This window comes from Bactrocera neohumeralis, unplaced genomic scaffold (genome assembly GCF_024586455.1).
Source record: "Bactrocera neohumeralis isolate Rockhampton unplaced genomic scaffold, APGP_CSIRO_Bneo_wtdbg2-racon-allhic-juicebox.fasta_v2 ctg2974, whole genome shotgun sequence".
Lineage (NCBI taxonomy): Eukaryota > Metazoa > Arthropoda > Insecta > Diptera > Tephritidae > Bactrocera > Bactrocera neohumeralis.
Window position 1 is genome coordinate 1 of NW_026090458.1, and position 21,680 is coordinate 21,680.

Below are 21,680 nucleotides of genomic sequence, written 5' to 3' on the forward strand. Positions count from 1 at the left end.
GCGTTTCGTACGCCGTCCGCGGGACATTGTCTGGGCGGACGCCGGTGGACCTCGCGTGGCGTCCGGATGCCCCCGTAGGGGGAGTAGTACGCGCCCGGGCCCGGTGTGGCCGAGGCAGCATCGGTCTCCGGCGTGCGCGCGCCGATCCCAAAGCTCGCCGCCCGCCCTGTCGGCGCGGAGACGGCGTCGCCATAAGTGCCTGGACCGGGCGTGCCATCGCCAGCCATGTAGGCGTCTCGCTCCGAGCCGCCGACGCCGAAGCTGGGGCCGATCTTGCCTTTGAAGTGATCCGTGTAGTTCAGGGTTCCAGGCGGGCTATAGGCGCCTGGGCCCGGGCCGTCCGTCTCGCTCTCTCGCCATGGCATGCGCGGGGCCTTGGGGAAGGAGACAGCAGTCGAGCCGTTCAGGCCGCTCGCCTGGCCGATAAAAGAGCCCGCATCGTATGCGCCAGGACCCACACCGCCGTCGTCGTCGTTTGCCAGGCGGTGACGCGTTCGGCGCCGTCGCACTGACGGCGCGCGCGGCGGTGCCGAAGAAGGACGGCCCCGAAGGCCTCATTGTCGCTTCGAGGTCGTACGTGGCAGGACCTCCTCTCCTTCCGGACCGGACGACGGCCCTGGGGCATGCGGGGCTGCGTGCCGAAGCCAAAGGCCGCGCCCGTCGCAGGCGGCGGGATCATGTAGGACGCAGGGCCAGGCGAAGCCGTTTCAGCCGTCCGCGCGCCGCCGCCTCGCGGCCCGTGAGGGTGAACGCGGGCCCGGTTCCGTGCACGTAGTCGAGTGACTTGCCGCTGTCGTACGCGCCAGGACCAGGCACATCGCGCCGAGCGATGGTATCGCTGTCGTGCGTTGGCTTGCCAAGCATCGAGAAGGCGGGTGAGCCGCGCGTCGTGGCCTTGACGGCGCTGGAGACGTCGTAGTAGGCAGGTCCGACTGTGCCGTTGCCGTCGAGGGTGTCGCCGTGCGCGCCGAGAAGGATAGCAGAGCGTGTGTTTCGGCCAATGCCGTCGTTGCTCACGGAGTAGGACCGGGGCCGGGGAGATCGGCCTGGGCACTGACCGCAGCGTCTTGCCACCGCTGGCGCCCCGCCATGGTAAAGGCGGGCCCTTCTTTGCCCATCAAGCTGGCAAGATTGTACGCGCCAGGGCCCGGCGCGCCCGGTTCGTCCGCGTCGGCGGCGCCGTGTCCGCCAAGGTCACGAGGGGCCGTGCCAAAGGCGTGAGCGGGGCCGCTACTTCCACGACCCGCCGAGGTCGCGCGAAGGGAGAGGGGATATCGTAGCCTCCGGGGCCCACCTCCTCGCCCTCTTCCGCCGTGGTGAAACGCTCTGCAAGCGGAAAGGAGGGGCCGCCGCTGCGTCTGGCCGCATCGACGGCAGCAAAGGTCGGGGAATAGGATCCCGGACCAACAGCCTCGTCGCCGTCTTGCACAGGAAAGCGTGCGGCGGTGAAGCGCAGCGCCGCGGCCCTTCGTTAGCACCTGGGGAAGTCGAGCCAAACCGCGTCTCGTTGCCGTCGCTGGTGAAGTAGTGACCCGGGCCGGGAAAGTACGCGTGTGCTTGTCTTCCGTCCCCTCCCTTGGCGCCCTTGGGAAGCTCACCGCGGGGGCAGACGGCTTGCCTTCGTAGGACAGGGAGTACGAACCGGGCCCGACGCCCTCCCCCTCACCCTGTCGGTTGCTGCTGCGGCAGCCCGCCGGACGCTCCAGAGAAAGCGCGGCGCACGCGGCACCGAAATGACCGGCACGTCTCGGCCGACACTCCTGTACGTGAGCGTTTCGTAGCTTCCGGGTCCAGGAGCGCCCGCTTCTGCGGACCCGTCGCCGTGGGTGTGGGGACACCGATGGTAAAAGCCAAGACCCTCGTGTTGGGGGTAAACGACATCGTAGCTGCCCGGGCCAGGGAGGCGGTCTCGGCCGTTTCCTTTTCGGCCTGCATGGCGCGGCCAGTCGGTGCGCTGCCAAAGACAGCCTGTGGTCCGTCCAGGAGGGTTGCGCGCACCGAGTACGCGCCAGGCCCCGGACTCTCAGCGCCCACTTGCACGTCCGCGCGGTTACCGCCGGCGCCGCTCCCGAAGCGGACGGCCGGCGCGGTGGGGTACAACAGCCGCACCACGCCGTCGCTGCTTACCTCGTAGTACCCCGGACCCGGCGTCGCCTCGTCCGCATGCACGGCCACTGCTCCGTTGGGCAGCAGCACGGGAGGGCGCGCCTTGCCAAAGGAGTAGGCCGGCGCGGCGGAGAGCACCGCACCCTGTGCGCGGTGAACGTCGTAGGAGGAAGGCCCAGCGGCCCCCTCGCGACCTTCTCCTACGTCGGCGTCAACGTACGGGAAGCGTGGCGCGGTCGCGAAGGCCACCACGGGCCCACTGGACTTTGCTTCGCTCGCGAGTAGGTGATAGCTTCCCGGTCCTGGCAGCGTACTCTTGCCCTCGCCTCCGTGGTCCTGCGCGCGGCTGGCAGTGCCCATTGTCACCGCCGGCGCGCGGGCCGCCACGAGGTCGTAGCGCGGCGAGTAAAGACCGGGGCCCAGCTGACCGCCCCTCTCCTTACCCTCTGCCGCCGCGTCTTCGGCCCTCCGCTGGAAAGCGCGCACTTGTCCCAAAACGGGCCGCGTGGTGCGCGAGCCGCTCCACGCTTGGAATGGCCAGGTACGTGCCTGGGCCGGGAGACGGCGCCTCCCCTCGTTGTGCTTTCTCCTCGTCCGCTTGCGACGGTGCGGGGGCTTTGCCGAAGGAGTAGGCCGGTGGTTGTGGCTGGCTGGCGGCGTACTTCACGTCGTAGGCACCTGGTCCGAGCATGGCCCCCTCGCCGCCGTGTTCACCGCCGTCCGCGGCACGGACGCGAACGTCGTGCCCCGGCCCCGTGCCAAACACAACCCCATGACTTGGCGGACCGCTCGCGTCTGTGGGAACAGGTTGGTAGGCGCCGGGGCCGGGCACACCGTTCGCACCGCTTGCCACGGCGTCGGCGCGGCTGCTCCCTTGTTTGCCAAAGGAGACGGCGCCCTTGACGTCCCGCCAGAGGACGCGTCCCTCTCGTGTAACGTAGACCTCATAGGTGCCTGGTCCAGGGACCGCAGCCGCGCCGTCCGGCCCTGCTTGTTCATTGGTGGGGTCGCGCGGCGCTGTGCCAAAAAGGGCGGCGGGACCACCACCGCCGCCACCAGCCCCTTCGCCGTCGCGTGGGCTGTAGCTACCGGGTCCAGGCAGATCCTGCTCGCCGTCCATTGCGACGCTCGGCAAGCGCGGGGCGGTACCAAAAACAACGCGCGGGGCGGACTTCTCTTGCGCGTCGTACTGTACTTCGTAGGTGCCCGGACCAACCGTCGTTGCTCCCGTCGATGCCGCGTCCGCAGCCTCTGGCGACTGCCGTGAGGCGCTGCCAAAGACGACGCCGCGGACGCCGCCGTGAACGGCGGTGAGCTGAAGGCAGGTACGCTCCGGGGCCTGGGAGGTCCTTTTTTTGAAGGCTGGTGGACTCTGTCTCCGTGAGGCGCGGCGCGGTCTGTGCCAGTCCGCCGAGGCCACCGCCGGCGCCGAGGCTCTCTTGCTTTCCCTCCATGTAGGCGTAGTAGGCGGCTGTCTCGTAGGCGCCAGGACCCGGCACGGCGTCCACCCCTTTCCCTCAATATCAGCGATGCCGCCGCCGCCGCCATTCGCATCGGTCGTGCGCGGAGCCTGAGCGATAAAACCGCCAGTGGTGGTGCCGTTCACGCCACCTGGAGTCTGCACCTCGTAGCTGCCAGGACCGACATGACTGAACGCCTCTCGATTTCTTCCTTTCCTGGTCGTCACCCAGCGGACGCCGCGCGGTGCCAAAGACCGGGGCGCTGCCGCCGCTTGGTTTCTGCGGACTGTAGGTGCCGGGGCCTGGAACGCCCGCCTTTCTCCCTCCCCAGCCGTCGCGCCAAAGCGCGGGCCGGACATCCCGAGCAGCGCTGCTTGCGGCCGCCGCTGCGCGGACGACGCATCCAGGGCCTCGCCAAGGTTATACAAGCCGGGCCCGGGCACATCCATGTCAATCTGCGCGCTCGCGAAGGCGCTACTACTCTCCCGCGGAAAGGTGAAGGCGCGTCCGGCTGGCAACGGCGGCACATCATAGCTGCCAGGTCCCACCAGTGCCGCGGCGGCCGTCGTGCCGCCGTCGCTCAAGATGCCCACGCGGCGGGCGGCGGTGCCGATAATGGCGCCGGTGCGGTGCTCCATGGCCGGCGAGGGTCGCCTCGACTTCGTAAGTGCCGGGGCCTGGACTGGAGTCGTCCCCACCCTTTGCAGCGGCAGCAGAAGAAGCGGAAGCAAAGCGCGGGGCAGAGGCGGCGAGCAACGCCTGCGGGACGCGCGGCTCCACTGGGTCGTACGTGATGGCATATGCACCCGGACCCGGCGCGGCGGCCTGCGCGCTCTTGCTGGCCGAGCTCCGCCATCTGCGTGATGCGAGGCGCTTGGCTTACCCAGCCGACGCCAGGAATTGCCAAAAGCAGCCCGTAGCCCTTCTCCCTTCCAAAGCCTCCAAGGGGCCCTTTTCTTTCTTCGCCTCCTCCTCCTCGTTGGTCACCGGCGGCGGCATGCGGGGGCCGTCCCAAAGCAGGCACCCCGCGCGGTGGACCGCTGTGTGGTGTAAAGAGGCATGTACTGCCCAGGGCCTGGCAGCGGCAGCCTGCTTCCTGCCCCGTCCTCGTGCTGCCGGCGCGGGTCGCGAAGGCCGCGGATGGTCCATTGAGGACTGCTGCGGTAAAGCAGCGCGAGAGCGGCGGCGTCACTGTCGTAGTCGCCCGGGCCTACAGCCGCCGGCACGCCCCCAGGGCCCACCACCACCTCCTCCTCCAGACCTCGTGGCTTGGCGCCGAAGGTGGCGGCGAATTGGTTGCCGTACAGGTACTTCCACGCCTCCTCCACCGCATAGCTCGCGGGGCCTACCGCGCCCTCGAGCAAAGGGGGTCATGATCACGTCCGTCCACGCCGCTACTGCTGCTACGACCACCGCCGGCGCGCGGGACAACGGCGGCTGGACTGCCGCCCGACGCGCCAATTTCGTTTCCGGTGCGAGAGTCGTAGGCGCCTGGACCGGGAAAGGTCTGTCGCTGCGGTGCGGCGGTGCCGAACGGCGTTGTGCTTTCAAGTAGAGGTGCCGTCTTCGCTTTGGGAAAGCTAAAGGCGGGCGGGTTCGGCACGTGGGCTTCTTTGCCGAACGCATCCTCTGGGCGGTAGGCGCCGGGCCCCGGGATAGTCTTTTGTAGCGGGTCACCGTCCTTCTCCTTCTCTGCACCGCCGCGTTCTTCATATGCGGCGATGCGAGGCCGTAGGTCAGATTACGTGCACTGGAGGAGTAGAAAGGTGCAGGCGCCTGGGGCGGCGGCTTGTACGCGGAATCGCCATCGCCCCTCTCACCGTCTCCTCCTTCGGGTCCCCGGCCACGGGGACAAGCGGAGGGCAATGTTGTAGGCGCCAGGTCCAGGAAGGCTCTCCTTGCCCGTTTTGCGGTCAATCGGGCGTAGCGCCTTGCCGATGCTGGCGTGTCGGCTCTGCGGCCGTGCTGAGGAATGCGCAAAGGATTGTTGAACGTCGTAGCTACCAGGACCGGGCGGGGCAAGCGAGAAAAACGCGTCGCGCGCGGCGTCATCCGCGCCAGAATGCGGGGAGAGCTTCCGCGCCTTTCCACTCCCTCTGCCACGTTGTCCTCCTGGCCATCCTTTGCCTCCTCCTGGGTCGTCTGATCACCGTCTTCGCTCTTCTTTGCCTTCTTGGTGGCCTTTGCCAGCGTCGCGGCGGCAGCGGCGAGAACAGCCGCTTGCTGGCCCAGAATGTCAAAGGCCGTTCGCCGCTTCGCCGTCCCTATCACCGCACTGCGCGAGGCGCCAACCGCAGTGGCGGTGGTTTGCCGCTGGCTCGTGGCAGCAAATGGCGGCGGTCGCAGAAGGCCTCTTTCTTTTGAAAAGCGCAGGCGCGTTGCTCCGCCAGGCAGCGGGCGCAGGAATGAGCGCAGTGAAAGGCGTTTTCTTCTTTTTTCCCTTTTTTTTCCCCGGCCTCACCCACCTCCGAGGAGGCAGACGATGACGACGGAAGCTGGCATTCGTTGAAAGGCCTCATACTGCGGCTGCATCGCCTGCGCAGGACAGTTCGGCGCGTGAGAGACGGGGTTAATCGGCATGGTCAGATCCTTGAACAGGTTCCAGTAGCAGGTGCAGGCCTCCTTGAAGAGTGCACGCAGCTTTTCTTCGCCCGTGGGTTTCTTCTTCTTCTTTGCATCTGCATTCGGCACAACTTTCGTCGGCCGTTCTCGCTCGCTGGTGCGATTCGTTTGTTCGGCGCTACGGCGTCGCTCGGGAGAGGCAGTCCGCGCGGATTGTTGCGCGGAAAGGAAGGGGAGGAGGAGGAGGAGAGCTCAGTTTCGAAATGATCGGCGTCTCCGTTTTCCTCGCCATCTTGAGATAGGCTGCGGTGGGCACGTGCAGGGTGGAGCTGTCGGAGGAGGTGTCGGCCGCTGCGGCCGCGGTGGTGGGGAGCTGGACGAGCACGTCGACGACGGCGAAAGGCAAGAGGAGGTCGTGCACGCCACCGCGGAGGTGTTGGCCGAGCATCGCACGCTGACATCCTCCTTCCGAACCCCACAAGAAATGGTGGGACGGCCAGAACAGACAGCGCCTCGCCCCTGCGTTTTCCAAAAGTCGGTGTTCGCGGCACTGACCATTCCACCACCGCTGCTGCTGCCACGACCGGCTGGTTTGTCCGCGTACCGATTCTTGTCATACACTGCGAACTCGTCTTCAGTGCTTTCATGGCACTGAGAATGACGCCTGAGAGAGCAGCGGTGTTGCGGTTGGCCTTGGCAGCGGTGATGAGGATGACCACCACCACCACCACTACCACCGCGGCGGCAGCGGCAGGACAAACTGCAGCGGGAAGGAGTTCCGTTGTGACAACAACAGGATGATCCGTGACGAAGCGGAGAGGTCGCACTGCAGGGACGGCCTCCGTGTAACGCCACCGCGGACGTGCTGGTGCACTCGCTGTCTTCCTCCCATTCGCTAATTTGCTCTGACTCCGTGCCCTCCCACTGTCGTTGGCCGCACGGATCACAATGGCGGTGCTGCACCGACCAGTTTTCTCCCATCCGCTTCCTGCCAGCCCTGTCGACGCTGCTGCTGCTGCTGCTGCTACGGGTCGCAAGAGGAGGAGGATCAGGACGCAAGCACTGCTGCACGCCACTGCTATCGTTCTTCATCCGTCGCGACGCTGCCACTGCGACGGTCGCCAGCTGCTGGTGCTGTGGCTGTGGTGACGAGAGGCGAAGCTGTGTCCGTCTGGCACTGCCTGCTCGCCTCGCCGCGCGTTTCAGTGGTGATGTTGTGAGAGGTGCAAACATTGTGAGAAGAAAAGACGTACTCCTCCGTCAACAATGCAGACGGCTTGACAAGGTGAGCACCGGCGAGAAGGCGGTCGCATGTGGAGAATGGACTGCGTCCCGCTCGCCGAGATTGGCTAGAGCACCGTCTCATTGTTACGCGGTTGGGAATGAGAGACACACACAACAACAACACCAACAATAAAAAAGAATCAACAATTACAAAACAAAACAAAAAAAAAGAAGTACAGGCGTCGACTAATTCGACGAGTGAGTTGATCTATGCGTGGTGAAGTTTATCAGAATTGAGTGAGAGAGTGTGTGTGTTTGTGTGTGAAAGACAGAGAGGAAAAAAACCTGACACACACGTATATCTGTGTGTGTGTGTGTGTGTGTCTTTCTGTTTGTATGTGTGTGGCAACCTTCTTGCCTGACACAGCATTTGGAGAAGCCAAACAAAGAACCAGATAGGGAAACAAAAAGAAGGAGAAGGAGGAGGAGGAGGAAGAGTAGTTACTGCCACCACCTGAAGCCGATACTTGTTCCACAACAACCTTCGTGACGTACACCAGCTTGTTCCCAACAATGGCTTTTTAACTGCCTCCAGTATACATCTCCCTGAGGTGCACGACGCTTCGTTGACATTCGTTTTGTTTTTTTTCCCGGTTGCCTTTCTTGGCTAGCGTGATAGGGCTTTGTTGTGGTTGTTATCCCTTCCATTAGTTCGAAAAGATAGCCCTTTTTTAAAATTAGAAAATGCAAACAAAGCAAAGCAAAAGGTGCCCGTCATGCGCATGTCCACGTGGACGTGCGCATGTGGATCTTTCAGCAATGAAACGACAAGAATCAAAGACAAAAAAAAAAGAAGAGAGATCGTCTAGTGTTTAAGTGTTGTCTTTCTTTTTTCACAGACCTTTATTGAAGGTGACCGACTGGATGTTGTTGCCGTTGCTGTCCGTGACCCTCTGATACCGCTCCTCCAGCCACGAAGCCGGCACGACCATCTGCTGCGGAAATACGGCGATGGACAGTGGCAGGGCGAGGGTCAACACCGCGACAAGCGTCACTACATTCACCGGCATAAAGAGCGCCTTCTGTCGCTGTGCAAAAAAAGGGACGCCCTTCACGGGGTCAAAGAGAAAGTTCAAAAAGAGGGGCGGCAGCAGCATCAGCGGGATGGGAATCATCACCCGACTGAGCGCGACCTGCGCCACGGCCAGCCGTCCCGCCCGCGGCGATGGCTCCCCGCCACACAGATACTCCCCCGTCTCCACGTCTTGTACCGGGATGCCGCGGACGACATCGCGAAAGCGAATTACCGCAAGATTAGCGATGTTTGCGCACGCAACGGCGGTGTAGGGGATGATAAGCTGAAGAAAACGCTGTCGTGCGCTGGGCGGGGCGGCGGACGTCGCCGACGATAAAGAAGATGAAGCTGGCGCGGCAAGTTTCGAAAGACCGTAGGACAGGCCGCAAGCGGTCAGGGTGGCCACGCAGTACCCCGTGAACAGCTCGTGCATCGGCAGCCCATCCTTGCCGCTGCCGTTGCAATAGTTAAAGCCGACGTTGTACGTTTGGTTGCTAAACTGCCAAAACATGGCGCGCAGCGGCGTCTGCTGAGAGGGATGCAGCATGCCGCAGAGGTTCAAAAAGTTCATCAGGATGTACGCGGAGAAACGAAACGGCAGAAGGATGGGTTTCTGCGTGTCAGGATGCACAATCGCGCGGACTCGCTTCGACGCGTCCATGTAGTCGACCACGCGCGTGCTCTCCCAGTTCTCCGCCTTGTCGGACACTCGTTTTAGCAACGCCTCGCTGGCTGCTAGGCGGGTGGGAGAGGTGAGCAGCGTGGCCGGATCCGTCATGGAGAGAAAATGGCGAAAGCGACCAAAGTACGTGCTCTGGTCATAGGCGAGGTCCGCCGGAAAGCGCTTCACGTCGCGCAACGTGGCGTCCGGGGCGTACGTTGTCGCCATAATGAAATTAAACTTAATTTCCTCCTCAAAAAGAAAAAAAAAAAAAAGGGCAGTTTTAATGTGAATCAAAGGGGAAGAATGCCAAGAGAGAGAGAGAGGCAGGTAAGAGAGAGAGAGGGTGAAGAGGAGAAAACACTATTCGCCGTAAGAGCGCAATGACTGTAGCAGTGACAACAAAAAAGAGAGAATGAGATAAAGAGAGACAAGAGGAAAAAAAAATGGAGGTGTAGGAGACGGAGATGTTTTAGTTCTGTTAACATGATATCTCGTTTTTTTTTTTTTTTACAGAGAGAAGAGAGAACAACGCGTGCACGCCAGACATACGCGAGAGAGAAAAAAAAAAAAACAATGCAGCGGGCGATAAGGAACTGACGCGCAAGCACGCTTGATATGATAATGTACACACACACACACACACAAAAAAGAAGAAAGAATACGTAGACCGCGAGCCTCACAGAATCACTCCACAAAAAAGAAGCAAACCTCCATCTGCCAGGGCTGCTTTTGGTCGTAGCTGCCCTCAACTTGGAAACTAAACGCCGCCTGAACAAAGACGACGCCGCTGCCGCCCGCCTTCGTGGCCGCGTCGGCATCTGCCGTCTTGCCGTCTTTTCTTCTTATTCTTCTTCTTCTCGGCCGCCTCGTCTTGCGTCCCTTTCGCCTGCGGTTGCGGCGACGGAGAGGATTCCGCGGCGAGCCGCTCCTCCAGCGTCTCCAGCGCGTCTTGCAGAATCGCGTCTGCTGTTTTATCGACGCCGCGCAGCTCCAACCTCACCGTGCAGTTCCACAAAGGCTCGTCCTCTGGGTTGGCTTGCCCTTTTTTTTGTCCGGCAGTGCGTTTTCGACGACCTCCTTCTTTTTGCCGCCACCGCTGCTGTTCCTCCTCCTGCTCCAAGTGCTGATTTGTCTTGCCAACATCGCAGGCGAGCCAGCCGGGGAAGAGCTTCACGGTCTGAGCGACCTTCTCGGCGGTGAAGTCGATGGCTTGCGCCTGCGCAAGGTCCTTGTTGGCGAGCACGTCGAACGCCTCCTGGACCGGGGCCACGCCTACATCGTCTTCCCTGCCTGCTCCCCGCCGCCGTTTTCCTCGCCTCCTTCTTCGTCATCATTCACGGGAACCAGCTCCGGCGCGCGATCGCCCAGCACCTTTGCGCGCTTCGCCGCTGCCTCTTTTTTCTTTTTTGCCACCACTGCCTCTCGCTCGTTGCGTCGGTACTCCAGCAGCACGTCGCGGCGCTTGCGGTACTGCTGGGCCAACGCAACGGCCAACGGATTCGCGGGGACCTTCACCGTTATCGCAACTTGTTTATCAGCGCCGTCCTTCGCATTTCCCCCGCCGCTGCTTTCACCGTCTGCGGCGGTGGTGACGGTCTCCGTGATCTGCTGCGTGCGATGAAGCTCTCGCTCAAAGGCGGCAGCTTGGTCTTCGATACGCACAGGAAACTTGCTCTCAACCGCGCCGGCACCAGCGCCGCGCGTGGTGGTTGCCTTCGTGTTTTTGCATCCCATCTCTCTCTTTTTCGTTCTCCTTTTTCAATGCGTGTTCACGGAGTATAACACAAGGTTTCCTTTTTGTGTGTGTGTGTGGGTGTGTGTCTATGAAGGAAAAAGAGAAGAAAAGAGGAGAAGGCGATTGAGATCGACGTAAGAGTCTTCGCGCGGCCAAAACGCGACAGTGCGTGACAGAGGGGGGAAAAGGAGGGGGGGGGGGGGGAAACAAACAAAAAAAAAGAAAACGTCGCCCTTCACATTTTTTTTTTGGCTTGACCGGCTTGATGCTGTCTTTGAACACTTACAGGGGAAGGGACGAGTTGCGCTTCCTTCATCCTTCAGTGGTGTTCTTTATTTTTGTTTGTTGTTTTTCTTTCATTCGTTTGGTAAGCGAGCGATGCTTCTGTTGAAGCACACACACACACAAAGCAGAAGAAGAAGAGCAAAACAACAAAAAAAAAGAAGTGGCGATGACACCATTGTCTGTCGCCCACAGTGTCCAAGTATCTATCTCTCTCCATTTCAAAAAAAAAAAAAGGAACAGCAATACACGTTCTCTGCGATCCGTTGACGCAAGCTGCGTAACAGATGAGCGCCACGTCTTTGAGGTAGTAAACGGAGAGGAGAAGAGAGAGATGAAGAGAGAGGGATGAGGAAATAAACAGAGGGAGGAAAAAAAGGAGAACGATCATCAAACTCTCTTGACTTCTGCGCAAGAAGAATATGGATGATAGTCATTGAAAATGCAAATGAGGAAAAAGAAGCACACAGCAGCAGCAAAGTTAACGTACATTTGTCGAAGCGGTGAAAGAGAGAAAGGGGAGGGCATCAGTTCCCAGCGCTGTAACGTCTGCGGGACGATCGGCTCCCGGCGTCGCCGACCAGAGAGCCCGACGAGTCCCTCGCGAAGGAGGAAAGGGGAGGAATTTTCGCCGGCGACCAGCCCAGCGCTCGCTGCTCCTGCATCTGGAAGAGGCTCATGTTGTTGTGCGGGCTCGCACCTTCTGCAGTGGGAAGAAAGCCCACCGCCTCACAGTCGCTGCCGTTGTCCCCGTCATACGTGCAGAGAGGCGTCAGCGCGTCCATCCCGCGCGGCTGCACCGCACGACTGTAAGAGGAGGAAGCGAGGGGAGCCGTGAGCTGCGGAGGCGCGTACGTTGGTTTGCGAACAATCAGCTCGGGTGCCAGCTGCTCCGTCGGCGTTCGCGAAAATGAGGGCAAAGGGCGAGGAGCGGCGGCGGAGGAGGAGGACCCGCGGACCGACGGCGTGAAGGCCTCGGCGACAGAGAGCGCGTCCTGCTCGCCGCAAACGGACGAGGTCGCGTCCGCGGAGGAGGAGCTGGGTGCCAGGGCAAAGTACTGTGGGAAGCGGTGAAGGAGGAGCGCCTCTAGACCGTTGAGGCGTTCCAAGAAAGCCTCTGCGTCCAGCTGGCAAACATGCGAGCCATTCGACGGCGATCGCGTCGAGGAAGCGGACGCGGCCGCTTCCTCTTTCACTCCTTCCGCCTCCATTCGAGTCGACGAAACGGCGGCGGCGGCGGCGCCTGCCGTCTCACAGCGGTCACCGTTCGCGTTGCGTTCATCTACTGGCTTCGGCGCCGGCGATCCGCGCGCTTCTTCAACCAGTTCGGCCTCTGCTGCTTCTTCTGCGTTGTCGAGTGGCAAAGGCGAACCAGACGATGGAGCGCCAGGTCCACGCGGCTCTGGCGACGCCGCGTCTGCGTCGTTGTTTGGGCACCGTTCCAGCGGCTGAGGCAATACCGCGACCGCGCTGGGCGGCGTGCAAACCTCGAAGCACTCCTCGTCCTCCTCCTCTTCCTCTGACTCCTCGTCTTCCCTTTCGTTCGTTGAAAGAGCAGCGCGGGGCGGGACGGAGACTTCCTGACACAGCTCCTGCGCCCATCGCACGCGTTTTTCATCGGTGCTGCTGTTGCTGCCGCCGCGAGGGACGTCGTTGCCTGCCGAATCGAACCTCGCAGAAGGGATGGAAGAAGGTGAGAGTTTTGCTGCTGCTGCCGCTGCTACCGGCGTGGCTGGGCTCGTGTTTTCGCTGCGGTGTGCAGTGATGTCCTTGCCGCCGTGGCCGTCGTCGTCCTCCCGCTCTTCTCCTCTCTTTCCTTCGGTTTCCTCCGCGTTTGTAATGTTCTCCTTACCTGCGTTGTGTTCCCCCGAGTTGTTCTCGTCTACTGCTGAAGAAGCAGCAAGAGCGGCGTCTTCTGACCTTACAGCGCCATCAAGGTGGTCGACTTCGCCTTCCTCCTTCTCCTCCACGCTGGCAGACGCCACCACTGTGACCGGTTCAGAGAGAGGCAGAAGACCGCCGGAGGATTCCCTTCAACGGCGTTGCGACGGGCAACGGCGGCGGCGACGATTGCGGTTCCACGTCGTCATCCTCAGTGTGGATGCTTTCCGCTGCGTTCTCCCAGTCATTCTCGGGCTGTGGTCCTTCGTCAACCGCATCGCTTGCGTTTTTCAGGTCCTCCTCCTCTTCCTCTACTTTCTCCTCTTCCTTCTCCACCGCAGCAGCGGTAGAACGGGTAAAAGCAGTCGTTTCTTCGTCTGTCTTGTGCATCTCCGTCCCCTCTACGGCAATTTGACCCGTGAAGGCCTCAGGAGCCTCCGCGACAGTTTCAGCGGCCGCGTCGTCGCGCTTCTCGGTCTCGGTGGGTGGATGACTTGACGAGGAAGACGTCGATGACGCGGCAGTAGCGGCACAAGGCTCAGCGACCTCGGGAGCCGTCGGTTGTGGTGTCTTTTCCTCCTCCTCACCTTTGCCGTCAACGCTGTTGTTGCCGCTGCCGCCGAAGCTGAATTCGACCTCTTCATCGGAGTCCGCCTGCTTTCTCTCCGTCTCCTCACTGTCTTCTTTGAAATCTGCGGGGGTTGAGGTGGAGGAAAAGGAAAAGGAAGAGGAAGTGCTCGGCGGCCTCTTGGCGGCGGCCTTTGCTTCATTTGACTTTGCTGTTTCGGTGGAAGGGCAAGGCGCGTCGCTGCGCGCATGACTGCCACGCGAGTCTTCCTTTTCCTTGTTGCCATGCGCTTGCTCACAGTCGTCCTTTTCCGCGTCGTCGCCGTCGTTGTCTTCATTTGAAGCGGTGTGGGCGTCGACTGCACTCTTGGATGATTGGAGAGCTGAAGCGGTCGTGTCATCAGCTGTTGCACGAACCTCTGGCTTCTCCACGCTGCTCGCTGTCTCCGCCTCACAGAAGAGCGTTTTTATCGCTTCTTCTCCTTCCTTCTCCTTCACCTTTGCGTTGCGCTTTTCCTTGTCGCCGTCGTCGAGCAATGAATCAAACGTTTCCACAAGAGATGCGGTGGTTGACGAAGAGTGGCTGCCTGACGTGGTCGGCTCCACGCTACGCAGCGCGTGCACGGCCATGTCAGGCGCTAGCGGACTCGGTGCCCGACTGTCCACATGCGAGTCCGGCGCGGAGCAGGAATGGGCAAAACGAGGCGCATCTTCCAACACCGCCTCCTCGCCTTCTCCGTCGTCGTCTTCGGCCGTCGGTGTCGATTCTTTTTCGCCCGTGTTCATCTCCCCTCCGTTCTCGCCGTCCGTGAGGGGTTGGGCCTCCACCGGCTGCTGCTGCTGCTGTTCTTCGCTGTCAAGACGAACTTCAGCGGGCGACAGCGCGCGAGGGGGTTCAGGAAAGTGATCGTGCTCCCGTTGGCTCGGATGCGGCGCAAACTCCAGCGCCCTCTCCTTCTCGTCTTCCTTTCTACTGTTAATGTACGCGAGTACCGACCGCGGTGGCGGCGTGACAGAGCTGCGGCGGCTACTTGCCACAGGGTCCAGCGCGTTTTCTTTCTTCGCACGTGTTTGCTTTTTCTGGGGCCTCCCATGATGCGCCGATGACGACGACGGTAGTGGTGGTGGTGGCGGCGGCTTCCGCGAAGGAAAACGCTCGCAGCGTCGCGTAGTTTGTCGACGAGGCTTCGGGTACTTTCTCCAAGTCTTCTTCCGCGTTGACGATTCCTTTGGCTTCGCTTTCCTCCTCCCGATCTCGCCGAGAGAGTTGCGTGACTTGGGAAGAAGCCGTTGGCGAGGGCGGGGCATACAAGCGCTTACCCTGTGAAGGCATCGCAGAGGTCGGAGGAGGGGAGACAGCGGTCTTTTTCGCCGTGTCATAAAACGCAACCGCACGTGGTTGCGGTTGGGGCTGCTGTTGCTGCTGCTGCTGCTGGCGTTGTCGACGTTTCTCCGCGAGGATGTTGTCAGCGACTTCGAGCATTTTCAGCAACGCAGCTTCCTCCTCCGACGCCTTCATGCGTCTGCTGGGCGAGCTGGTAGCGAATGAAAATGACGAGGATGATGAGGTGTCCGTCGCCGCCAAGTGACTCACGCGAGAGGAGGAGGACGGGGACGAGGACAGGCTCTGCGGAAGACAAGAAGGAGGGTCCTCGACGAAGGACCGGGTTCCTCCGCCCTCCTCCAGCTCTTGCTGCTTCACGCGCTGGTAAAACTCGGCTCGCAACACAGCCATCATGGCGTCCAGCTGCGACTTTGCGTCCTTTGCCTCCCCACTGTCGTCCTCCTCTCTCTCGTCTTGCGCTCCTTGTGATCGTTCGCGTGACTTCTGTCAGGTTGCTCGGCAGCCCTCTCCTCCACCTTCCCCTGCGAGAGTGGGTGAATTTTACCACCAAAAGTGCTTTCCGATGAGAAGCCCAAAGTACTGCATCAGCATCTTTTCTTCTTCGGTCTTTGCTTCGGGAATTGTTTTCTCCGCGTCGCGTGCGACACCCAATGTCAGGGTCGCGTGCTGCTGCTGCTGCTGTGATGAACTAATCGCAGATGCTTTTCTTTCGTTGCCGTGTCCCTTCCTTTCGTCCTTCGCAACCGCGGAAACGCGAGGAGCGAGCATCGACTCTTTTATGAGAAGCTGCTGGGGCGTTGGGGTCGCGATGGCCGCGGCGTAGGAGCCGGCCGCCTTGTCAGGCCGCGGATAGGGCATCGGCGCCAGCTCACTCGGCGCGATGTCCACGTCCTCGGTTTTACCAACCCCACCACCACCACGAGGCATCGACGGGACACATGGGGATCGTTTGCGTGCCGCCTCCTCGTGTCGCGCACCCGCTTCACCGTTGCGCGTTTTGCTGTGCGAGCTTGCCGTCGATGCCGGCAACCTGCTGGGCGAGGAGCGCTTCTCGCTGCGAGAGCCGTCGCAGCGCGCGGTCTGGGGTCTTTGCTGAGGGAGTCGTAGAACGCACCCTTTTTTTTCCCGGGGGCGCGGCGGTGGACGCGCGGAACGCAAACGCGGAGGGTGGCCACAAGAGGCGGTGACACGTCTTCCCGCTTAACGGGGGCGTTGTGCTTGCTCGGTTTGAAGTTGCTACGAGCTGCCTTCACGCGAGAGGCGTCCATCAGCGCCTTCCGTGTGAGGAATACCTGTTGCATCTTTGCCTTGTGCACAACAAACTCGTTCGTTCTCTGCTGCTTCGCTAGGTAGGCGCGGGCCTCTGGTGGCAGCGGCGAGTGGGTGTGGTAGTCGACGCTGGCGCGGTGAGGATGCGCCGTTCGCCAGCCCTGGGCGCTGTCCGCGTCGTCTTCTTCTTCTCCGTCGTCGTGGCCGCGAGGTCCTTTCCCTCGGCCCTGCCGTGTGTACTCGGACGGCGGCACGGAATGCGAGTGGCTAGCGGAGACGGCTCTCTTCTTCCTGCCACCACTTGGACCTCGTTGGTTCTTTTCACTTCGTGGAACAGCGGCTGATCGAGTGCGCTTGCGCTTCGTGAACGAGGCATCGTTGTACTGCAGACAACGACGCGGGTCTGTCTCGGTCTGAGAGCCTTCCGACGCGTTAGCGTCTTTCGGATGGACAGTCGTGCCCTTTTTCGTTCCTCCCACTTTGCCGTTCTTTTCCTTGGCTTTTGTCGCGGCCTTTGTGTCGTCTTCCTCTTCTTTCTTCGCCGGTGGCTGTGCGTTCTCCTCCTTGTCACGAACCACATCAACATCATCCTTGTTGTCGTTGTTGTCGCTGTTGTTGTTGTTGAGGGCGTTTGATGCGACGAGTGTCGTGTTCCGTTTCAGCGGCGTCTTGGGGCAGGAGGAGGCTTTTCCTCCCACTGAGAGGGGTTCGTTCGGCCCCTACCGACGGTGTGCGAACTCTCATCTTCCGTCTCCTGGTGGAAAGGCACACTAACGTCATCGAAGCTGTCCTCCTCCTCACTCTCTCGCCGTCGATCACCGGGTGGTAGCCGGTCTTGCGATTGAGAACGCGTCGCCTTGGCGCTCGAGGCGGGGTTGGCCTCGCCCGCACGGGAGGACGCTTCCTCCCGTCTTTAACCCCACCACTTCCCCGCGTGCTCTGGTTGCTGCGGCAGGAAGACTTGTCCTTGTGAAAGGACAGCGTCCTTTTGGGGCGCCGGCGGCGCGCAGGCGGCAGGTCCAAGTCCTCGCTGCTGTCCAGTCGCCGGCTCGACGATCGCGGACGAAAGAGTCGCGCCCCGGAGTTTCTGTTGCTGTTGTTGGCGTTGTCGTTGCTCCAAGAGGTGAGGGAGGCACGGTCGCTGCGGACGTCGCCGTCGTGGTTGGAGCAGCCGTCCGTATACAGGAAGTTATCCTCGATGACAAACTGCATGGGCGGTGGCGTGGACGCCGTTGGTGGTGGTGGTGGTGCCTGCGTTCGTGGGATCGTCGGCGCCGGGGCCTTCGACTTGGCAGGAGACGAGGCGGCGCTGTCCTCGCCGTTCCCGTGCGACGCAGAATGGTTCGCATCCCCGCTTTCAGAGCCGTGCCGACTGTCCAGTGAAGAGCGGTGGCGAAGGTGCGAAAAGAGTCGAGAGATGCTCCGGCTGACGCTCTGCGAGGAGCCGCCCCTCTCCGAGCCGGTCTCGCTCCCACGGTCTCGCGCGCGCTGCCTTCTTCTTTCGTGATTCCTTCGCCTTGCGCTTTTCCTCCTTTAGCTGCTTTGCTTCGGCCTTCTTTTGCTTCTTTTCTTCCGCGCGTTTGTCGTGTTCAGCGGCGGCGGCGGCGGCGGCGTCGTCGTCGTGGTGGTGGTGGTGGTCGCGCGGCTTCCTCACAACTGTGCGGATAACATCCATGAACGACCGCTTTCGCTTCTTATGCAGTGTCGACGACTCCTCCGACAGAAGGGCGCCCTCAGCTTTCTCGCTGCTGCCGCGGTGGGGGTTGTGTTAGAGAGGGTGTTGCTGCTGCTGCTGTCGATCCACTCGACCTCCGAGAAGCCACTGCAGCAGTGTTCGCATTGGAAGAAGAAGCGGCGGCGGCGCCTGCGAGATTGGTCATGGACGGCGGATGAGAAAGCTTGATCGCACCGGGTGGCGGCGGCCCTGACATCACCTTCACGAAGCCATGCTGTCCTGCGAGCGGCCCAGCAACCTGTAGGCGACGAGGGTTGCTCGGCACTATCGAGTCCGCGCGCCACCGCGGCGGACAACGTGGGACGCTGGCGACAGCTGCTGCGTGGGTGGCGAGGCCGACGAGTGGCTTCTCTTTCTCGGCGCGGTATGCGGCAATGCGGGCGCCGCCGGCGTCGGTCAAAAGAATGCTGGCGTTGGGCGTGCCGGAGCCGTCGCCATCGAGCATCGACATCGAAGCGGTCAAGTCTATCGAGTTTGTCTGCTGGTGCCCCCGCTGCGGCCCGTGGTGGGAGTTGTACGTGGCACCGCGTCCGCGTGGCTGCGGGAAGGCCTGTGTAGTCGGATTTGCCATGCTGTCGAGCCCTGCAGTGTCTGAGCCTCGTCGCACGGGCAGTGTCATTTCACTCACCGTCACATCGGCACAGCCTCCGCTGACACTCGCGGAGGGCCCGCGATAGTGCTGACTCACGGTGTTCCCAAGGTTCACGTTGGTGCCTGGGCTCACCTCGGGCAAACGTCGGCTTTCAATGCCGCTTTCGTTCTTCACTGGCAGCGTGCGGTGAGACTGGACGACGCCGGCGCCGCCGGTGCTGCCACTGTTGCGGCGCTCCTCTGTTTGAAAGGGGCGGCGGTAGAGGAGAGGGTCGTTCGCGACGTCGCTGACAGGCAAGCCAGGTCCGCTGTTCACACCACTGCAGCTGTTGCCGCCGCTCCCCGGCTGGATGCTGTGCACGCTCCACGTCGGCAGCATCGATTGATGCGACACCGCAGGTGGCCAGCCAAGGCTCGCCAAGAGCTTTTGCTGTTTGTCGTCGTGTGAGTCACCGCTACCATCACCATCGCCGTCGTGATCGTTGACACCGGGATCAGCTGAGTAGCAGCTGCTTGGCTGTGGCGGACGGAAGCGTTCTGGGCTCTCCTCCACCTCTCCGGTTGCTGGACAACCAGGTTTAGCTTGGTCCGCACACCAGCCGTGCTTCCGGGCATTTCTGACTTCATCGTGTCGTCCGCCGCCGTCCTTGTCACCTGAGTTCCTGAGGTGGGCGAGTGCGGCCGGCGAGTGCGCGAGGTCGGCAAGGCGGACCCCGGCTCGTCGCCGGCTTCAACCTCGACCTCTGAGGAAGAAGACGCGCGGACGTCTTTTCTACTTTCATTGTTTGAATGACTGGCGGTGCAATTTGGGCCGGGGTCCGCTTTCGTCAAGGGAAGAGGTTGCGAGTCGCCTGCAGGACGGACGGCGTGGCCGCCTGTGTCCTGTGCGGCAGCCGTTCTATTTTTATTCTCGTGCTCGTGGGGCTCGGAAAGTGATCTGTCCTCGTCCTCAGTGGTGGTGGTCTCTTGCACAAACTGAATGCTCTCAGTCGTGCTGCTGTCGACGCCGCTTGTGTTCCCCTCTCTGTGTGCCATGCACCTGGACCTTACCGGGAATAGAGGCTCTGGACAGGTTTCCAGCAGCGGCTGCTGCTGGTGCGGTGTTCTTGATGCTGAGCCTTTCCTTCTGTCTTCGCGCCCCCTGCCGCCCTCATCGTTGTTGTCGTCGTCGGCACCGCTGTCCGTGCCGGAGAGGATCGCCTCCTGCTTGCGTACTTGCCAGAGCGCGCTCAGGAAGCGGACCGCTGCCTCAGGCGACAGCTTCGTGTTCGCAGACGCCGATCCGCCTAACTTGCCACCGTCCTGGTCAAGGCCGCGGTCGTCGTCCTCGGCGTTATTGTCAGCTTCGTTCTCCTCCTCGCCGCCCACTTCGACAAACTCAAAAGACGAGCTACTCTTTCGCGAGCCGATCAACGACGAAGCCTTTGGCGTGTTTCGAAGCGCCACTGGCAGCTCGATTGCGGGGAGGGCGGCAGACGGGCAAAGTGGAGGAGGTGGAGGCAGCCATCGCCGACGCTCGTTGCTGTTGACGTTGCTTTAGCTGCTGCTGCGGGAGCGGGTCCTGCCACCGCGCGCCGCCACCACTACCACCGCCGCTCGCGGTGCTGGCAGTAGTGGAGTTGTAGATTTGAACATGCGGAGACGGCGACCGAACGGTCCGCGATGACGACGCCTGCAGATCAGCGTTCGAGCCGAGCGTGCTCTAATTCGAACACAATCGACGAAGTGTCAACGCTCATGGACTCTCTCAAGAGGAAAAGCGTCGACCGCCGTTGTTATACGCCGACTGCGATGTGTGTGAACAGTTTTATAGGCGTTGCGCGCTTTGCAACGAAGAAAGGAAGAGAGAAAGAGTCACAACACGCCTATCAAAAAAAAAAGAAGCGTGGAATGATGGCGCGCAGCAACAGCGGAGAAAAAGTGGGAAAAGAAACCGGAAAGCAAGTGTTTTTTTTTTAACGGAAACGTAAAAAAAGGAAAAGAAAAAGAGAGGGGGGAAAAAGACAGATGCAGAGAAGCAAACAAGACTGCGTAGCGACAAAAACAGGAAGGGAAACAAAAAAAAACGAGAATACGACGCGCGCGTACACGTTGAACAAACAGAAGAGAGAGAGAAAGAGAGAGAGAGAGAGAGAGAGAGAGGTGGAAGCAAGAAGCAAAAAAAAAAAAAAAAAAAAAAAAGTGTGAACGCGCGAGTTTGTACAAGATTCCCTCAAAAACAAACAAAAAAAAAAAAAAGAAGACAAGAAGTGTTCTTGTAAGAAAGCGAGTGAAAACACGGGGTGGTGCGTCGAGCCACCTCAGGCTCCTTTGCCAAGAGGGGCAAAAAAAAAGACAACAGAAAAAGTGCTGATGAAGACAAGATAAGAAGATGAAAACAGACAAACAAACAAAAAAGCACAAGGAAGGAGGGGGGAAAAAAAACCAGTTAGTCTAACCGACCCGAACAAAAATCAGCGTTGGGCGTCTCACTCCTTTCCCTCTTCTTTTTTTTTTGTTGTTGTCGTTATTTCCCAACTTGGTTTTGACTTTTTTTTTGTGTGTGTGTATATGCTTGGGGAGAGTTTTGTGCTACACGCACTTCCGAGAGATGAGCAAGTAGAAAGGGAGGAGAAAGAGAAACGACAAATAAGGGAGCCGCGAGAGAGCAAGAGAGAGAGAGAGAGAAAAAGAAAGGGATGGTGGTTAGGGAGAGAGAGGTTTTACGCACCGTTCTCTCAGACTTCATTTACTCCGCGTGAAACACCAATACGAAGACCGGCGTAGAGCCTCTCTCCTCTCTCTCTCTATCCTTCCTTCTTCTCTCCCTCTCCCCAAGTGTCCAGGAGCGGGAGAGGGAAAAGGAGGAGAGGGACCCCTACGCGCGGTGAGCACTCTTTTTCTGTTTTTTTTTTATTTTATGTGTGAATGTGTGTTTTGACCCTCTCTCTCCTCGAGGTAAAAAGAAAAAAAAAAGAAGGGAATTGTGAACAATGCTCCCGTTCTCATTTTTCGCTACAGAAGCACAAAGGGGCGAAAAGGAGTGAAGAAGAGGGGGGGGGGGGGGAGAAGTCAATCAAAGAAACGCTGGTGCAGAAGTGTCCGAGGGAACGCAAGGTTTCAAGGAATGGCAGAGAGAGAGAGAGAGAGAGAACAGCAAAGGTCATACAAACACGCGCACGCACGCACGCAGCGTACCAGAAAA

At 60.6% G+C, this 21,680-nt stretch overlaps 4 protein-coding genes across 4 annotated transcripts; all 4 read right to left on the minus strand.

The window, feature by feature from the left end:
- Positions 1 to 50: 50 nt before the first annotated feature.
- Positions 51 to 2,466, minus strand: LOC126766918 (spidroin-2-like; the record flags this gene model as incomplete). The annotated part of the gene is made up of 3 exons (XM_050484584.1): positions 1,667 to 2,466; positions 1,295 to 1,466; positions 51 to 416 (listed from the first exon to the last, which is right to left on the minus strand). Coding segments are annotated over exons 1-3 (1,338 nt in total), but the record flags the coding sequence as incomplete, so codon positions are not given.
- Positions 2,467 to 2,545: 79 nt separating this feature from the next.
- On the minus strand, positions 2,546 to 4,204 carry LOC126766914 (collagen alpha-1(I) chain-like). The gene has a single exon (XM_050484581.1). The coding sequence runs from the start codon at positions 4,202 to 4,204 to the stop codon at positions 2,546 to 2,548; it is 1,659 nt and encodes a 552-aa protein (XP_050340538.1).
- A 4,041-nt stretch (positions 4,205 to 8,245) lies between these two features.
- LOC126766915 (sideroflexin-like) lies at positions 8,246 to 9,316 on the minus strand. The gene has a single exon (XM_050484582.1). The coding sequence runs from the start codon at positions 9,314 to 9,316 to the stop codon at positions 8,246 to 8,248; it is 1,071 nt and encodes a 356-aa protein (XP_050340539.1).
- A 2,319-nt stretch (positions 9,317 to 11,635) lies between these two features.
- On the minus strand, positions 11,636 to 15,291 carry LOC126766917 (uncharacterized). The gene is made up of 3 exons (XM_050484583.1): positions 14,752 to 15,291; positions 13,147 to 14,693; positions 11,636 to 13,079 (listed from the first exon to the last, which is right to left on the minus strand). The coding sequence occupies exons 1-3, from the start codon at positions 15,289 to 15,291 to the stop codon at positions 11,636 to 11,638; spliced, it is 3,531 nt and encodes a 1,176-aa protein (XP_050340540.1).
- Between the last annotated feature and the right edge of the window lie 6,389 nt (positions 15,292 to 21,680).

Excerpts from the sequence above, each read along its gene's own strand:
- LOC126766914 (XM_050484581.1), bottom strand. The coding sequence starts at position 4,204 with ATGGAGCACCGCACCGGCGCCATTATCGGCACCGCCGCCCGCCGCGTG.
- LOC126766915 (XM_050484582.1), bottom strand. The coding sequence starts at position 9,316 with ATGGCGACAACGTACGCCCCGGACGCCACGTTGCGCGACGTGAAGCGC.
- LOC126766917 (XM_050484583.1), bottom strand. The coding sequence starts at position 15,291 with ATGGCTGTGTTGCGAGCCGAGTTTTACCAGCGCGTGAAGCAGCAAGAG. Across the intron at positions 14,694-14,751 it reads CGGAAGAAGACTTGGAGAAA|CCGCCGCCACCACCACCACT; the intron begins GTACCCGAAGCC and ends CCTTCGCGGAAG. Across the intron at positions 13,080-13,146 it reads CCGTTGCCCGTCGCAACGCC|CGTGGAGGAGAAGGAGGAAG; the intron begins GTTGAAGGGAAT and ends GGCGTCTGCCAG.